General features: G+C 38.0%; 3 protein-coding genes across 5 annotated transcripts; 2 read left to right on the forward strand and 1 right to left on the reverse strand.

Annotated features, from left to right (window-relative positions):
* The first annotated feature begins 1238 nt into the window (after nt 1-1238).
* On the forward strand, nt 1239-7805 carry LOC306762679 (serine/threonine-protein kinase ICK-like). Of its 2 annotated transcripts, XM_079249249.1 has the most exons (14): nt 1239-1372; nt 2767-3033; nt 3213-3267; nt 4334-4455; nt 4556-4635; nt 4724-4856; nt 4954-5125; nt 5479-5646; nt 5758-6132; nt 6327-6535; nt 6633-6775; nt 6916-7032; nt 7118-7225; nt 7338-7805. In XM_079249249.1, exons 2-14 carry the CDS (start codon nt 2933-2935, stop codon nt 7487-7489), a joined length of 1935 nt encoding a protein of 644 aa, XP_079105375.1. In that variant the 5' UTR covers nt 1239-1372; nt 2767-2932; the 3' UTR covers nt 7490-7805. The 2 variants fall into 2 exon arrangements, with proteins under 2 accessions (XP_079105375.1, XP_079105376.1); XM_079249250.1 differs by lacking the exons at nt 1239-1372; nt 2767-3033; nt 3213-3267 and adding an exon at nt 3761-3803.
* Nucleotides 7806-9424: 1619 nt separating this feature from the next.
* LOC306762645 (glutathione S-transferase A4-like) lies at nt 9425-11621 on the forward strand. Of its 2 annotated transcripts, none has more exons than XM_079249210.1 (7): nt 9425-10034; nt 10120-10227; nt 10317-10368; nt 10624-10756; nt 10841-10976; nt 11067-11192; nt 11286-11621. In XM_079249210.1, the coding sequence occupies exons 2-7, from the start codon at nt 10141-10143 to the stop codon at nt 11418-11420; spliced, it is 669 nt and encodes a 222-aa protein (XP_079105336.1). In that variant the 5' UTR covers nt 9425-10034; nt 10120-10140; the 3' UTR covers nt 11421-11621. The 2 variants fall into 2 exon arrangements, with proteins under 2 accessions (XP_079105336.1, XP_079105335.1); XM_079249209.1 differs by having other exon boundaries at nt 9460-9548.
* Nucleotides 11622-11707: 86 nt separating this feature from the next.
* On the reverse strand, nt 11708-13039 carry tmem14a (transmembrane protein 14A). Its single transcript, XM_079249092.1, has 5 exons — nt 12988-13039; nt 12582-12664; nt 12381-12482; nt 12199-12286; nt 11708-12099 (listed from the first exon to the last, which is right to left on the reverse strand). The coding sequence occupies exons 2-5, from the start codon at nt 12655-12657 to the stop codon at nt 12057-12059; spliced, it is 309 nt and encodes a 102-aa protein (XP_079105218.1). The 5' UTR covers nt 12658-12664; nt 12988-13039; the 3' UTR covers nt 11708-12056.
* Between the last annotated feature and the right edge of the window lie 948 nt (nt 13040-13987).

Here is a 13987-nt window from a genome sequence, read left to right on the forward strand (position 1 = left end):
ACAAGGATTTTGAAATAGAAAAAAACTCTAAAACTACGCGTTTTTCGTCGCCATGGAAATCGAATGGAGAGCGTGCTGGAACTCAAACTCAAACATGCGTTTAGGTGATAAAAAACAGGGCTGTTCACATGTCTGATGAGGATTCAATACTGTAACACTGTAGAAAGCTCAGAAAACTCAAAATACCATAATAGAACCCCTTTAAACAAATGAGAAGGTGCAATGGCCGAACTGCACACTGGCTTGTAGGCAAGGCCGGATTATCCAGTGGGAATATTGGGCACAGGCCCAGGCCCACCTGGGGCTCATGTGGGGCCTACGTAGGGCTAACACCATAAGTTTGGACATGAAACAAAATGTACAGAAAAACCAGATAGTTACACCACTACCAATAGTGTGTTGCGATTGGTACCATTGGCTGAGAGATGTTAGAAATGTCATTTCACAGTGTATCATTCACAATTTTCACAACGTTGCCGTGGGGAAGGGGCCGCCTGGAACACTCTGGGCCCAGGGGCCTGTGGAATTTTAATCCGGCCCTGCCTGTAGGCAAAGAACTAAATATGAATATCAATTAGTTCAGCAAATGTTGTCAATATAAATTTGTAAATGCAAAATCTATTAAAACATCTGCAACCCAGTGTGTATTTATGTACATTTGCTATAAGATCTACATTTCCAGAAAAGGCTGCTTGGTTTGTTTCACACCACAAACGAGGTTTTTGCTGATCAATCCTGAAAAATAATTCTTTACTGAAAAAAAATAAAATAAAATAAAATAATAATAATAATAATAATTGTGTTTATTTATCGTATCCCTTTGAATGTGATTAAGCGTCTATGATCGCACATTTAATCAAAGAAGAAAACCGATGTTAGAGAATTATATGTGCATAACTTCCGCCTTCGTCAAACAACAGAGAATCTGTTTTTTTCTGGTTTTTGTCATAGTGTCAAGAAGTTGCTGGAAATTATTTTTGCACAATATGTGGGCTTCATCAATATTTACGACTGTCAGTTTATAGTCTTCTATTTGTGACAGAGTTAATCTTCACAATATATACATCTGGCCACGTTTCGGTTTTTGGTACACAGCAATGGAGAGAGAGAGAGAGAGAGAGAGTGAGAGAGAGAGCTGTGATTTGTTGTGAGAAGACCGCAAGCCTTTTCTGTAACATCGCGAGATTTCAATAAGCTCTCTGACTAATTGGGCCTAGCTGAAAATGTATTTACGTTGTGTGGTGTGGAGTCTCTGGCTGTTGTAGTCTATTTGTTAATCGCTATATCAGGGTGATATTTGCTATAAATTTGGTCCTTCACAGTCGATTACCAATGCTCGGACATGTGCTGTTATCGGTTTGATGTGGAGAGGGTAAGTATTTTCCGCTATTGTTTTATTTGAAGTCAGTTAGGAGACCCTTTAGTCCCACCAGCCCACTGTTGTCTCTGCAGCGCTGTAATGTTTTGTCAAGAACTGGGCCACTACCAGCACAAAAGATGAACAAGTGGTATTTCTACCACATTTGTCATCATTAGCAGCCAAACGACTCGTTAAGATTTAACATGAAACACACGGGGCAGATGTAATACCTGACCCTGTGCGGACTTGATTAAACATGAATCTCAATTAGGTTGATGTTAACGTCCGAATAAGTGGTGTGTTTTAATCTTAAAAATTAGCTTCGGCCATTAACACTTGATGCATGGTAAATAACAAACAAACAAACAACAACAACAGTTTGTTTTGATTTTATAAAGCTGAACAAAAGGGTGAAAAATAAACATGAAAAAATTTCTCCCCTAGCGTTATCTACCAAGTAATTACTAGCTTGTTGGCTAGCAAATGCCATGAGATTAAAACAATAAATCAAAACACAAGAAAAATACATTTAACCCAATACAGTTTTTTGTAAGGGCGTCTGTGGCAATTTTCATTTTTGAATAAGCTACCTGTGGTATATAGAGTATTTTAAGTCAGTTTAAGCTATTTCAGATTTATTTATCTTGAATAGCATCTTTATGTAATAACCTGTGAATACAGCTTTAAAAAAGATAACTCAAAGATACACATACTACTTCCCACTTTATTGAAAAGAGCAGAATTAATGAGTCCATCTGTGCATGTGCACATATTGAACGATTTGCTGGCAAATTGCTGGACACCTACGCAGGGTCTTGCATGCTCAAGATTTCAAAGTGGTTAAGTAAAAATGCTCCTCCATATAAAGTTTGGGATTTTGTTCAGTCGACACAAAAAAGGAAAAATAAGTGTTCCTTTAAAAAATGATCAAACTAGATAAATTCTTCATGGTGAAATCGTAAAATATCTGTATACTCCACTTCTACGATTTATAATGTTGAAAAAAAAAATCCAGTATGGAGACAAGGGACAAGTGTATGAGATTTGCGAATTATTCTGTTGTCAAATTTAATTTGATATTTATACCATAACATGAAGTGAGTGAAGTCATTATTTTATTGCTTTTTCAACATAGTTCTTTAATTTTGCAGTAATGGATATTATCAGCTTAGTACCAGTATATCAGTATCTGCATATGTTGAGACTAATTCAAGCTGTAAAGATGCTGTGCAGGTAGAACTGCTTTTGTTAAGGATAACTACTCAATAGTGTCTCCATCATGTGCTTAGTATAAAAAAATTCTCAATCTTAAATAACCACTCAGTACTTAGTGTGTGTTTAGTAGTTATTGAACATGTATGTTGTACCTCATAAATCTGTATTATTAACATCAGTGCATCCTTCAGCTGCTCATTTTACAGGAGGCAAGTCCATGGCATGATGAGTCCTTCAGCCTTTCCCACAGTCTGCTGCTGCTGTCACAGGAAAATCTGGTTGCATTCAGCAGCAGAGGATGAACACTTTTGTTCCACCTAATTATTATCTGCCTATGGAGAAAGATATGCAAGCATAATGAATAGATACACCACCATCAGACAGCTCGGGGATGGCACCTATGGCTCAGTTATCCTCGGCCGCAGTCTGGAGTCAGGAGAGCTAGTTGCCATAAAAAAGTGAGTGTCAAGAGATTATGCCTTTTAAATCTGCGTCTTCTGCTCAGCTTTAGGATTATAGTATTGATTTTTCTTCAAAAATGTTTGTAATGTTAAAATAATTAAGAACAAATATTGGTTACAAACAAAGACTAGGATGCATGTTGGAAATTATTAATCAGAAATTATATTTTTTTTAGAATGAAACGTAAATTCTACTCTTGGGAAGAATGCATGAATCTTCGAGAAGTCAAGGTAAGTGTGACACATTTTGGTTTCAGATAAGTTAAAAAGCATAACAAGGTCATGTAAGGTGACAAGTTGCCACTGTGTGGGTGGACTTAGTGTTCTTCGGTTCTTAGCAAGATCCACTTTTATTAGCAGTTAAAATGTCTTTATTTTGTAGAGATGACATTTGCTTGACATGAACGTCATTGTGACGTCATATCAAGACGCCACAATGAAGTCACTTTTGCAGCACAAACAGGGGTTACAAACTTATGGTTTGGTAAACATTAAATAGAAAAGTAAGCATTAGTTATTGCATGTAATATTTAATAATAGACGTGCTCTCATCATGTTTTGGTAGCTCCTTGTGAAACTCCACTTCAGTTTGGGTCGATCATTTTTGCCGGGGAAGTTCTTGACAATAAGTTTGATTTTTTTTAATACAATGATAATGTACTTTGTAGTCCAACTGTCAAGTAATCTAAAACTTTCTGTTGTTTCTTTTTACACCAGTTCAGTATGTTACTGTCTAAATTTCCTCACACCAAGTCTAAGAGCAGAAGGTGATTTTTGTGTGATGTTGGTTTTGAGTTCCTGGCCTACAAAATACCCCCTTTTCTTAAGCTTAACTTTATGGCAGCAAACCATGTGTAGAAAGTGCTGGTCTTCAGAGCCCTGCTGAATAGATCACAGATACAGCATGCTACCTTTAAATCTCAAAGTCCCATTATGGCTTCTTCCCCCTACTAAAATGTAGCATGGTTAAACCTGTATCATCCCAGTGCATGGGAATAGTTTATATTCTCTCCATCCTGCTTTCAAGTTATTCTACATTTCGTTTTTCTTTTTAAGATTTAAAGCATAAACCCCCCCCTTTGCAGCACTTTACCCCCGAACTTATCTTGTGTTCCTTCTCTGCCCGTATTTTAAGAACAAGAGCTTCTTTTTTAATAGTTGTAGGGCGTGCTTCTGAATGTGCTGCAGTGACCTGTGCGTGTTTTTTTTGTTTTTTTTACTAGCATGGTTAGATTTATCATTTATTTCTAGCTCTGTTTTGTGTCCGATATCTTACGAAACCTTTTTATTCTTCCAGTCCCTGAAGAAACTCAACCATGCAAATGTTATCAAACTTAAGGAGGTCATTCGGGAAAATGATCACTTGTACTTCATATTTGAGTACATGAAGGAAAATTTGTATCAGCTGATGAAAGACAGGTGCGTATAGTTGTTGCTTTGCTGCATTACCTCCACATTTGATAAAAGCTCAAAGTTTGTTAAATTTTTATAAACCTTTTCATTTGTCATCTGGTTACAGGACCCGTTTGTTTCCTGAGTCTGCTGTTAGAAATATCATGTTTCAGATACTGCAGGGACTTGCTTTCATTCATAAGCATGGTATGTCTGGGTATGGCCAAAGCCAGTATGGAAAAAACTGGTATTATGTTCCCACTGAGTCCAGATAATCTTACTCTATGTCTTTCAGGGTTTTTTCATAGAGACATGAAGCCAGAGAATCTTCTGTGCATGGGTCCGGAGCTGGTAAAAATAGCCGACTTTGGGCTCGCCCGGGAGATTAGATCTCGACCACCATATACAGATTACGTCTCGACTAGATGGTGAGTTTCTTTTAGACTTAACATGATAATGACACACTTGGTTTGATTAAAAGAAATCTGTATTGAAGTTCTGCTACCGTTTGTTTTTTTTGACCAGGTACAGAGCTCCAGAGGTGCTCCTCAGATCTACATCTTACAGTTCACCTATAGACCAGTGGGCAGTCGGCTGCATCATGGCTGAACTTTATACCCTCAGGCCTCTTTTCCCAGGCTCCAGTGAAATAGACACCATATTCAAGATCTGCCAAGTTTTGGGTACACCAAAGAAGGTATATTTTTGATTTATATATATTTTGATTTTGAAGAAAATTCTTTGACAAACAGGAATCCAGTGTAAAATTCTGAGGACTGGAGTTTGCGGATCCACTTCTTGGTCTTAGTGAGGACTCAAGCTGCAGTGTTCTGGACTAACTGCAGTTGTGTAATGGACTTTTGTGGACACCTGTCAGGACATAGTCTGAGACCTGCTGAGATATCAGTCCTTTAATCTCTGATGTGTTCTTTAATTTGTCATAGGCTGATTTCACAACTGTCTTCATGTGACTGTACAATGATTCAGATAGATGTATAAATAAATAGTTTGTTGTTCAGAAAATGAGGGAATTGTGTCTTCTCCCTCTAGACTGACTGGCCTGAGGGTTACCAGTTGGCGAGTGCCATGAATTTCCGTTGGCCTCAGTGTGTTCCCAGTAATCTGATGACACTGATCCCAAATGCCAGTCCTGAAGCCATCCATTTGATGACAGACCTGCTTCAGTGGGATCCCAAGAAAAGACCAGCTTCTGCCCAGGTAGCATCTTTTCTGAGCTTCTGCTGTTTTGTTCCAGATCAATAAACAGTATAGAAGATGCTGTGCAAAGCTACATTTGTTCAATTTTTAAATTTAATTTAATTTTTTTAGGCTCTGAGGTACTCCTACTTCCACGTGGGTCAGGCTTTAGGCACTCCTCAGCAGATCCTGGAGCAGGGCAGACCTCAGCCGGGCCTTGTACAACTACAGGGGCCTTTACAGTCACAACAGGCCCTGCAGCAGCAACCTCTGCTGTTGAAGCCTGTGCCCCCCTCCCAGCCACCCCCTCCCAACCAACACTGCCCCCCTTCCAGACCACTCCAGCAGATCCAGCCCTCCCCAGCAGCTGTCCAGGCTGCAGTTTACCAACGGCATTCAGAGCTGGTGAGGGAGCAGCAGCCGAAACACATCTTGAAGCAGGAACAGACAGAGGGAACGCCGCAGAACCACCTGCCTTACATTATTGACAAGAGTATACAGAGCAAGGTGAGCCCCCACATGATGCAGAAGCATTATGGTATAAGCTGACAAGACATCTAGTCGTCTTGTATGTTACCTTGACATAAGAAATGTTCCATCTTCATCTAATGTAATACAAATCCTGAAAAAAGGATTCCTCTGAATAGAAGGTTATTATCAGAGGAAATACGCTTCAGATGTGGTTTACTTTGTTTTTGTAGCAAACACAGCCAGAGTCAGAAAATGCAAATCTCCTAAGTTATCAGTTGAAACCGAAAGGAGGAGGGCGGCGGCGTTGGGGCCACGGAACAGGACACATCAAAGGTGAAGACTGGGACGAAGAAGAAACTGATCTGTCGTCTTTACGCATTCTTGGAAAAAGTAACTACTCCACCGAAAAATCAAGGCAGGGGGAGGACACACTGAGCAGGTGAAGCTGTGATCTGTCTGTTATATATTTACTGACACCCCAGAACTCTATGATTAATAACAGATTATTCACTCAGCCTTTCTCTTCTGTCTTGTAGGTATGGAAATGTTCTGGATTTCAGTCGACCCAACGGAAAAGAAGATGCGCCTTTAAACCTAAACAAGACTGCAGCCTATCAAGAGCCATCACGAACCGCCTCTGCCAAGCAACATTACCTGAGGCAGTCGAGATATTTGCCTGGTAGTATAAGATTTATTTATATACCGTTACTACTGAAGGCTGTTCTTACATAAATGTATCCTTTTTTCAGTTTTTTTAGTTTTTGTAATGTTTAGTGGAGCATGTACAGTATGTAATAATTTCCTTTTTGTTGTAACCAGGCATTAGTACGAAGAAGAATGTTGCCATGAATGCCACTAAAGACTTTACTGCAAGCCATCTTTGGGGAAACAGCGGTATTCCATATGGAGGGACTCTACCAAGCAGAGGCGCTCACGGTAACATGACTATGATCTTTGCTGCTCACGCTGTTGCTGTTAACTAGATATAAACTAATAGATCTATGTTTGCTGTAATCATCAGGTACAAATACAATCCCAGGTGGATACATGCCATCATTTTACAAGAAAGACAATGGCTCTGCTGGTTACAGAGGACGTCAGAGTGTTGCAGTAGAAATGACGGCATCAAGTGAGCACCGATGCAGAACTTTAATATCTGCTCTGCTGTATTTGATGCAAGTTTTCACATGATGCCTTAGAAAAATCCAAGTAAATTTACTTCATATTTACTTCTTTTTCAGATTATGCAACATGGCGGTCTGGTCGGAGTCAGATGAACACCTCTGCAAGCATCCCGGTATCCAACAAGAGCACTCCTGGTCTGCTGCCCCGCCCTCCACTACAGAGCATTCACGGGCGAACAGACTGGTCTGCCAAATACGGACACCGTTAGGGACTTCACTGGAGCTCTGTTTTGTTGCCTAAGAACTCTTTTTCTTCCAAAGAGTAGGCTTACAGTAGTTGTTTTATAATCTAAATCTGTAAATAAAACTTACACAGCAATAAATTTTATTTCATTATGTCTGCTATGAATGTTTTGAGTTGTGTATTTAAATGTATGGGTAAATGCAGCCAGACACAATTTTTTCCTGCTTGACTGTATCTTTCTGTAATATATCTGATGTTGTGGAGAGGTTATATCCTCAATTTTGTATTATTGAGTGTTGTTCACCAACACAATATGCATATTACAATATTATGAAACCTTCCCTGTGAATTATTTTTTGACTATCATTCTCCCATTTTTGTTTTATGACAGCTTCTGTGCCAATGAAATATTATGTGTTTGTACTTTCTCAGTCAGATTAAAGCAATGCTATGATTTTGGTAAGGACGTAATGCGGTTGGTTGCTGGACTGTAGATACTTTTTAAGTTTTAGTTTCAGTAAAAAATAAACCAATTCAATCAACACTAGGAGAACAGCGTAAGCCCCAAAATGAAAAGTAAACCAGTTTAGTTAAACATTTAACAGGGCACAGCTGAATTAAAAATGTCTGAATTTTCATAGTAATTCAAGTTTTAAAGTGTTAAATGTTGTCAGTCGGTGTGTATATGTGTGTGTGTGTGTGTGTGTGTGTGGGGCCAGCATCTGCAGCAGGATGAGCACAGCAGGGTCATTGGATTAAACAGTTGTGAGAAATTAATCCAGGTCAGTAAAAAGATAATCAAATCAAATCAAATCAAACTTTATTTGTATAGCACTTTTCGTGCTTAAAAACAATACAAAGTGCTTTACATTATAAAACAATTTACATCAAAATAGATAAAACACTAACACACATACACATCCCCTTTCACCCACCCACAACCACCCTCACCCATGCCCTATTTGCCCTGTAACAGTTAAAAGAAGATGAATGAATGGCCAGGTGCATTTGCACCAGATGTGCACCAATGCAGTGTAATGCCATACACTGTATCTTGATCTGATGTGAGATAATTAAATTGTCCTACATTTGGCTTTATTTAGTCCATCAATGGATTAAAAGGAGAATATTTTTGTATTGTAACCAATAGGCTTGGCTTTTACACTGGTCTATGTAATTTATGTGCTCCTAGTCACATAGCTGCTGCAGCTGTTTATGTGGAAATGGGAAACAGAAAGAGAAGTGATCCTCTTTGTGGCCATATAGGGAAACAAGAATAAAGTCAAGTAATGAAAATATGCTCACAGGATGTATGGTATAACTGGTCATATTATAAGGAAATTTTATATTTGTCTAAGAGCCATTGTAAATTAACTTGCTGCTTAATCATTAGCACCACCTAAAGGAAAATGGGTGAAGTGAGGCTTGAAAAAGTATAAATGATATATTGATCAGAAGTTTTAAATGATTGATTCTTCCATTTTCGTGTGTGCAATTTGGAGAAAATCTGTGCAAAAAAATTAAGTCAAGGAGAACATAGATACTCATTGAGTGCCGTAAAACAACTTTGTTGAAAAATTCGCTGGTTCCTGACAGTTGCAGGCGTGGAGGTAAAAGAAAACAATATGAAACATTAAACTTTGCAGTTCTTTAGTAATGTCATGTTTTCTTCTGAAATTTGCTTTTTATAGTTCGATGAGATGTATCTGACAACCAGAGAAAACTACGAGAAATTCCTGAATGGCAATTTAATCTTGTAATCTCGTATTTGGGTGCATTTTTTTCAATTTTTTTCTAAGCACTTATCGTTTCTCTTTTCTGTGAACTTTCACCTGCTAAGCTTGCAATTACATGGTTTCTGATTTTCAAAAAGGAAGGCAGACTGCCACGTGCAGCGCCGCATTTGGATGTGTCTGAAGCTTGGAGCTTGACTTCCCTACGTTTCTCCTATTGGCCTTGAGCTTGTTTGGAGGTTCTAGCAGGGGAGCGCAGCTACTGGTATACCGATGAATGGTCGTCCGCCGCGGGGGGACATCGTCCGCTGCCACCGAGCGCAGAGCTTCGGGAGGGACACTCATGGACCGGTGAGGGAGGAAGGGGACACCCGCCTAGCCAGCCAGATCAGCCGAATCAACCCTAGCGATCAATGGGGTGACAGATGTCGCAGCCAGATCGCCCTCACATCCGACTAGCAAGAGAGGCCATGTCTGATTTTATACGAGGCTCTGGGACAAGCTACTTCTATCATGGTGTCGTATCAGTAAAAATAGAATATATCGAATAAACTGATATTGCAATATTCAAAGAGTATTTTCTGTATGACAACTTATATCAAATTACTCAATAAAGAGCATTAAAACAAGCCAATTTCTCCTTTACCCATCATGCTAAGCGGTAATGTGTAAATAAGCTGCGTTTCCATTGGCTAGAAAGTACCAATCGCTGACTTTGGAAATTGTCTCCGCCTTTAAAGTCCCTCCTTTACACATAAAGATATTGTGCAAATAACTCGGCTTTAGTTTTGCTCACATCACGTCAACTTTTTCCGCAAGAAGCAGCTGTGCGCGCAGGTATGAGCTTCATATGCATGAATTCATATTAATTCACTTTTTATTCAGATTGTATAAAATAAAAACTAAACTTTAACATTTCCAGATTTTCTGCACCCAACCAACCATGTCTGAAAGACCGATTCTGCACTATTTCAATGGGAGAGGTAAAATGGAGTCAATTCGCTGGCTCCTGACAGTTGCAGGCGTGGAGGTAAAAGAAAACAATATGAAACATTAAACTTTGCAGTTCTTTAGTAATGTCATGTTTACTAAGTGACTTCTGAAATTTGCTTTTTATAGTTCGATGAGATGTATCTGACAACCAGAGAAGCCTACGTGAAACTCCTGAATGGCAAGTTGAAACTAATCCAATCTTTAATCTTGTAATCTCGTATGTGGGTGCATTTTTTATTTTTTTTCTAAGCACTCTCTTTTCTGTGAACTTTCACCTGCTAAGCTTGCAATTCAGAATGAGTTGGCAGTTTTCATAGATATCAAGGACTTGCCTTTTGTGACCTGTTGACACTGTCATAATATACAAGCTGATTTTATTGTTTTCCTTTTGGGTGTGGCATTCTGCATGATTTACTACTGCCTCTTCTGTTAGATGGATCACTCATGTTTCAGCAAGTTCCTTTGGTGGAAATGGATGGCATGAAACTTGTTCAGACCAAGGCCATCCTGACTTACATTGCAGAAAAGTACAATCTCCATGGCCAAGATATCAAGGACCGTGTCAAGTATGGTCAAATTTTGCAATAGTGTAATAATGGCAGTCCCTACAACAAATTTGCATTTAAATCAAATTTCTTGCTTCCTGTTAGGGTCAACATGTATGCAGAGGGAGTCATGGATCTAATGGAAATGATAATGATGCTGCCTTTCTTGCCAGATCCAAAACCAAAGTTAGATAATATTCAAATTAAAGCAAAAGAACGCTACTTACCTGTGTTTGAAAAGGTATGGTAAACTGGCTCATAAACCTAGATTAACATTGTAAAATTTTTATGGATTGTGAAAGAAAATTAAATCAGAATCGATACATTTCAGGCTCTGACTGGACCCATTTACCTGGTGGGGGGTAAACTAACCTACGCAGACGTACTCCTGCTCGAATGCACTCTGATGCTGGAGGAGAAATTCACAGGCATTCTTAAAGACTTTCCCAGTGTCAAGGTAAATGTGACAGTCTAGTCTTATCTCAGTGAAATCTTATGATGTTGGTCAATATCTGATGTTGTGCTCCATTTAAGAAAAACTCTGTTTCAGTCGTTCCAGGGTAGAATGATGCAAAAGGATGCCATCAAAAGATTTCTGCTCCCAGGCAGCAAGAGGAGGCCACAGCCAGATGAAAACTATGTGAAGACAGTCATGGAAGTGTTCAATATGACCAAACTACCTTGAATTCATTACAGCCTCTGTTAAAATTCATCTTGTATAAGCTTCATTGCCAATAACTATGCAAATGTAATATGAGCAACAAGTGGCATTGATTATGTTGACATTAATATTGCACTAAATAGAAATATACAACTACAGCTTGATACTAATTTCTGTAATCTTTTAGAATTGTAAACATTTTTTGATAAAAAAAATAAATTTGAAGCCAAGACTTTTTCGCTTGAGAATACGAGAATCTGCAGCATGCTTGTTGTGTCATTGACCTTTAATCACACCACTTTAGACAAAGAGACATGAATTTTAGTTTATTTAGTTTGTTTTCATTACAAAAATTCCAACATTGATCATTCATTCGTATGAGGTGCATGACAAGTGACATTTTGTTCTCTTCTCAGCTTACTAAGTGTTATTACAGGAAACCCGGCATCAAACAAGAATTTTGTTGATGTACATCTGCAGTGCAGTTATTACTGTAACGAAATCATGGCAATTGCTCACATCAGAAGTATAATCATAAAAAGGTTTACATACTGTAGACAGAAGCATCAATTAAAAAAAAAAAAAAAATCCACAAAATATGAAGAATTGGGAATGAAGTTTTTTTCTTTGAGCTTATTCTGGTCCGTCCTGGTGTTTGAGTCAAATCATGGTCAGGTACAACAGGCGAAATACCATCAGCAAACTGAAAGAAAGGTAAAACAAACATAAAAATCAAAGACTCATCAAGTGTGGTGCAACATTCATTTAAACTATTCCCATGTTGACCAAGCTCAAAGCTGACCTTAGCCCTGACATAATGCCGGCAGGCATTAACTTTCCAGATTTCTTGTATCTCATTCCCATAATGACTGAAAGGAGTCCTGAAGCAACTGAAACAAAGACTAGATGGTACCATTGTTGCATATCTACACAAAAGATCTGCTAATCAATAAATATGATCAAACTGAGGCTGGCCATACTTACGCAATGACACCTGGATATCCTTTGGATTGTTAGAGATTTTAAAAGCACCATAAGCAGATAATCCACCGAAAACTAACCCAGCCATCAGGGACATTACACTGGCTAAAACCAAAAAGAGAAATGCAAAAACAATCAAATATTTCATGAATCTTGCTGACAATTCTATTGAAATTAAAATGGTAATCAAAGAAGCTTTTCAACCTTTTCTCTTGTATCCCATAAATCCTCCACAAACGATGACTGCAGCATAGCCGAATCCAAACCAATCTATCGCCATTACGAAGCTATAAACAACAAAAACACATTAATGTTGTAATAACTAATTAATCGATAACTTAGGTTATGAATTAATTAGACTTTTACACCAACAATTGCTGCTTATATAACTTCGAGCAAATTCTCCAGCATTTAAATTCTGACAATTAACCTGAAAATCCTCTGGATGTCGCTGTTTACCTTTATTTGATAAAACACTACACGGCAGAAATTGTCTACAGAAAGACGCTTTTATGCACATATCCAATCTAAAACATGAAGGTATATGTACTTCGTATTCTTATCTTAAGTCCATCACAGTGCTGGTTAATTAATGTAATAAACAACTTACAAAAAGAAAGTCCAAACGAGAATCACGGCACCAGCTTTTAAACTGTTACAATCTACTTCCTTGTCTCTGCCGAACCCTGGCGTTGCACATGCGCAATTCAGTTCCCGTGGAGTTCGGGGACTTGCGACAAGGTAGGAAAAACCAACTATAAGAAAGCGATTTCTTACATAAACAGAATTGATGTAGTTTTTACAAGATAATTTCGGTTTAAGATTTTGATAGTGTTAGAATGTATTTTTCAAAAATCACAAATTACGTTCTCTTGAGCAAACAATACAATCATATGGCGAGAACTTGATGTTAAGACAAACCTTTATCTTAACTCCAAGTTTGAAATTTAATTATTGGTATAAACAAAACTAACTCCTAAAATCACAACTGAAGTGCAACGTTAAAAGTAAAAAGAGGTGGGGCATGAAAAATCAGTTCAATCCTACCTGGGAATTTGACAATTAACATAAATTATATAGTTATTTGTTACATGTATCATTTTCTATTGAGTTTTTTTCCCCCTGTTTATAATAATATAAGGCGTCTCAAAACCAGAAATATAGCACCGCATCATCTTATAAACCGATCAATTTATCAAAAATATAGGTGGAAATCTGTCTTTCAGCCATTAAAACAGCTCTCCAGTAACAGTAACCCCCATATTTTGTATGTAATTTTAATCTTTTAATTTTTCTTTTTAAACACAAACCTAAAATAAAATTCTACAGTATATGCAGCTTCACTCCCTTTGGCTGCTATTGAACAGTGTCTGAAATTTCCATAGCTAAGTACTTAGTTCAAGAGGGCAAGATCAGACCAAGGTAGTAATGTATGTATAGTGGAGCAGAAATTAATGCAAATTCTTTATTTTCAATATAGTTATGAAAAATATGACTGTCCTAAAGTAAACATTATTTGATCTCACACAAAACAGGCCAAATTACATGTCCATCTATTGACCCAACACTTTCAGATGCCTGCACAGCGGTTTCCTGAATATTAACTATAA

Source organism: Telmatherina bonti (genome assembly GCF_933228915.1).
Source record: "Telmatherina bonti genome assembly, chromosome: 11".
NCBI classification, from domain to species: Eukaryota; Metazoa; Chordata; class Actinopteri; order Atheriniformes; family Telmatherinidae; genus Telmatherina; species Telmatherina bonti.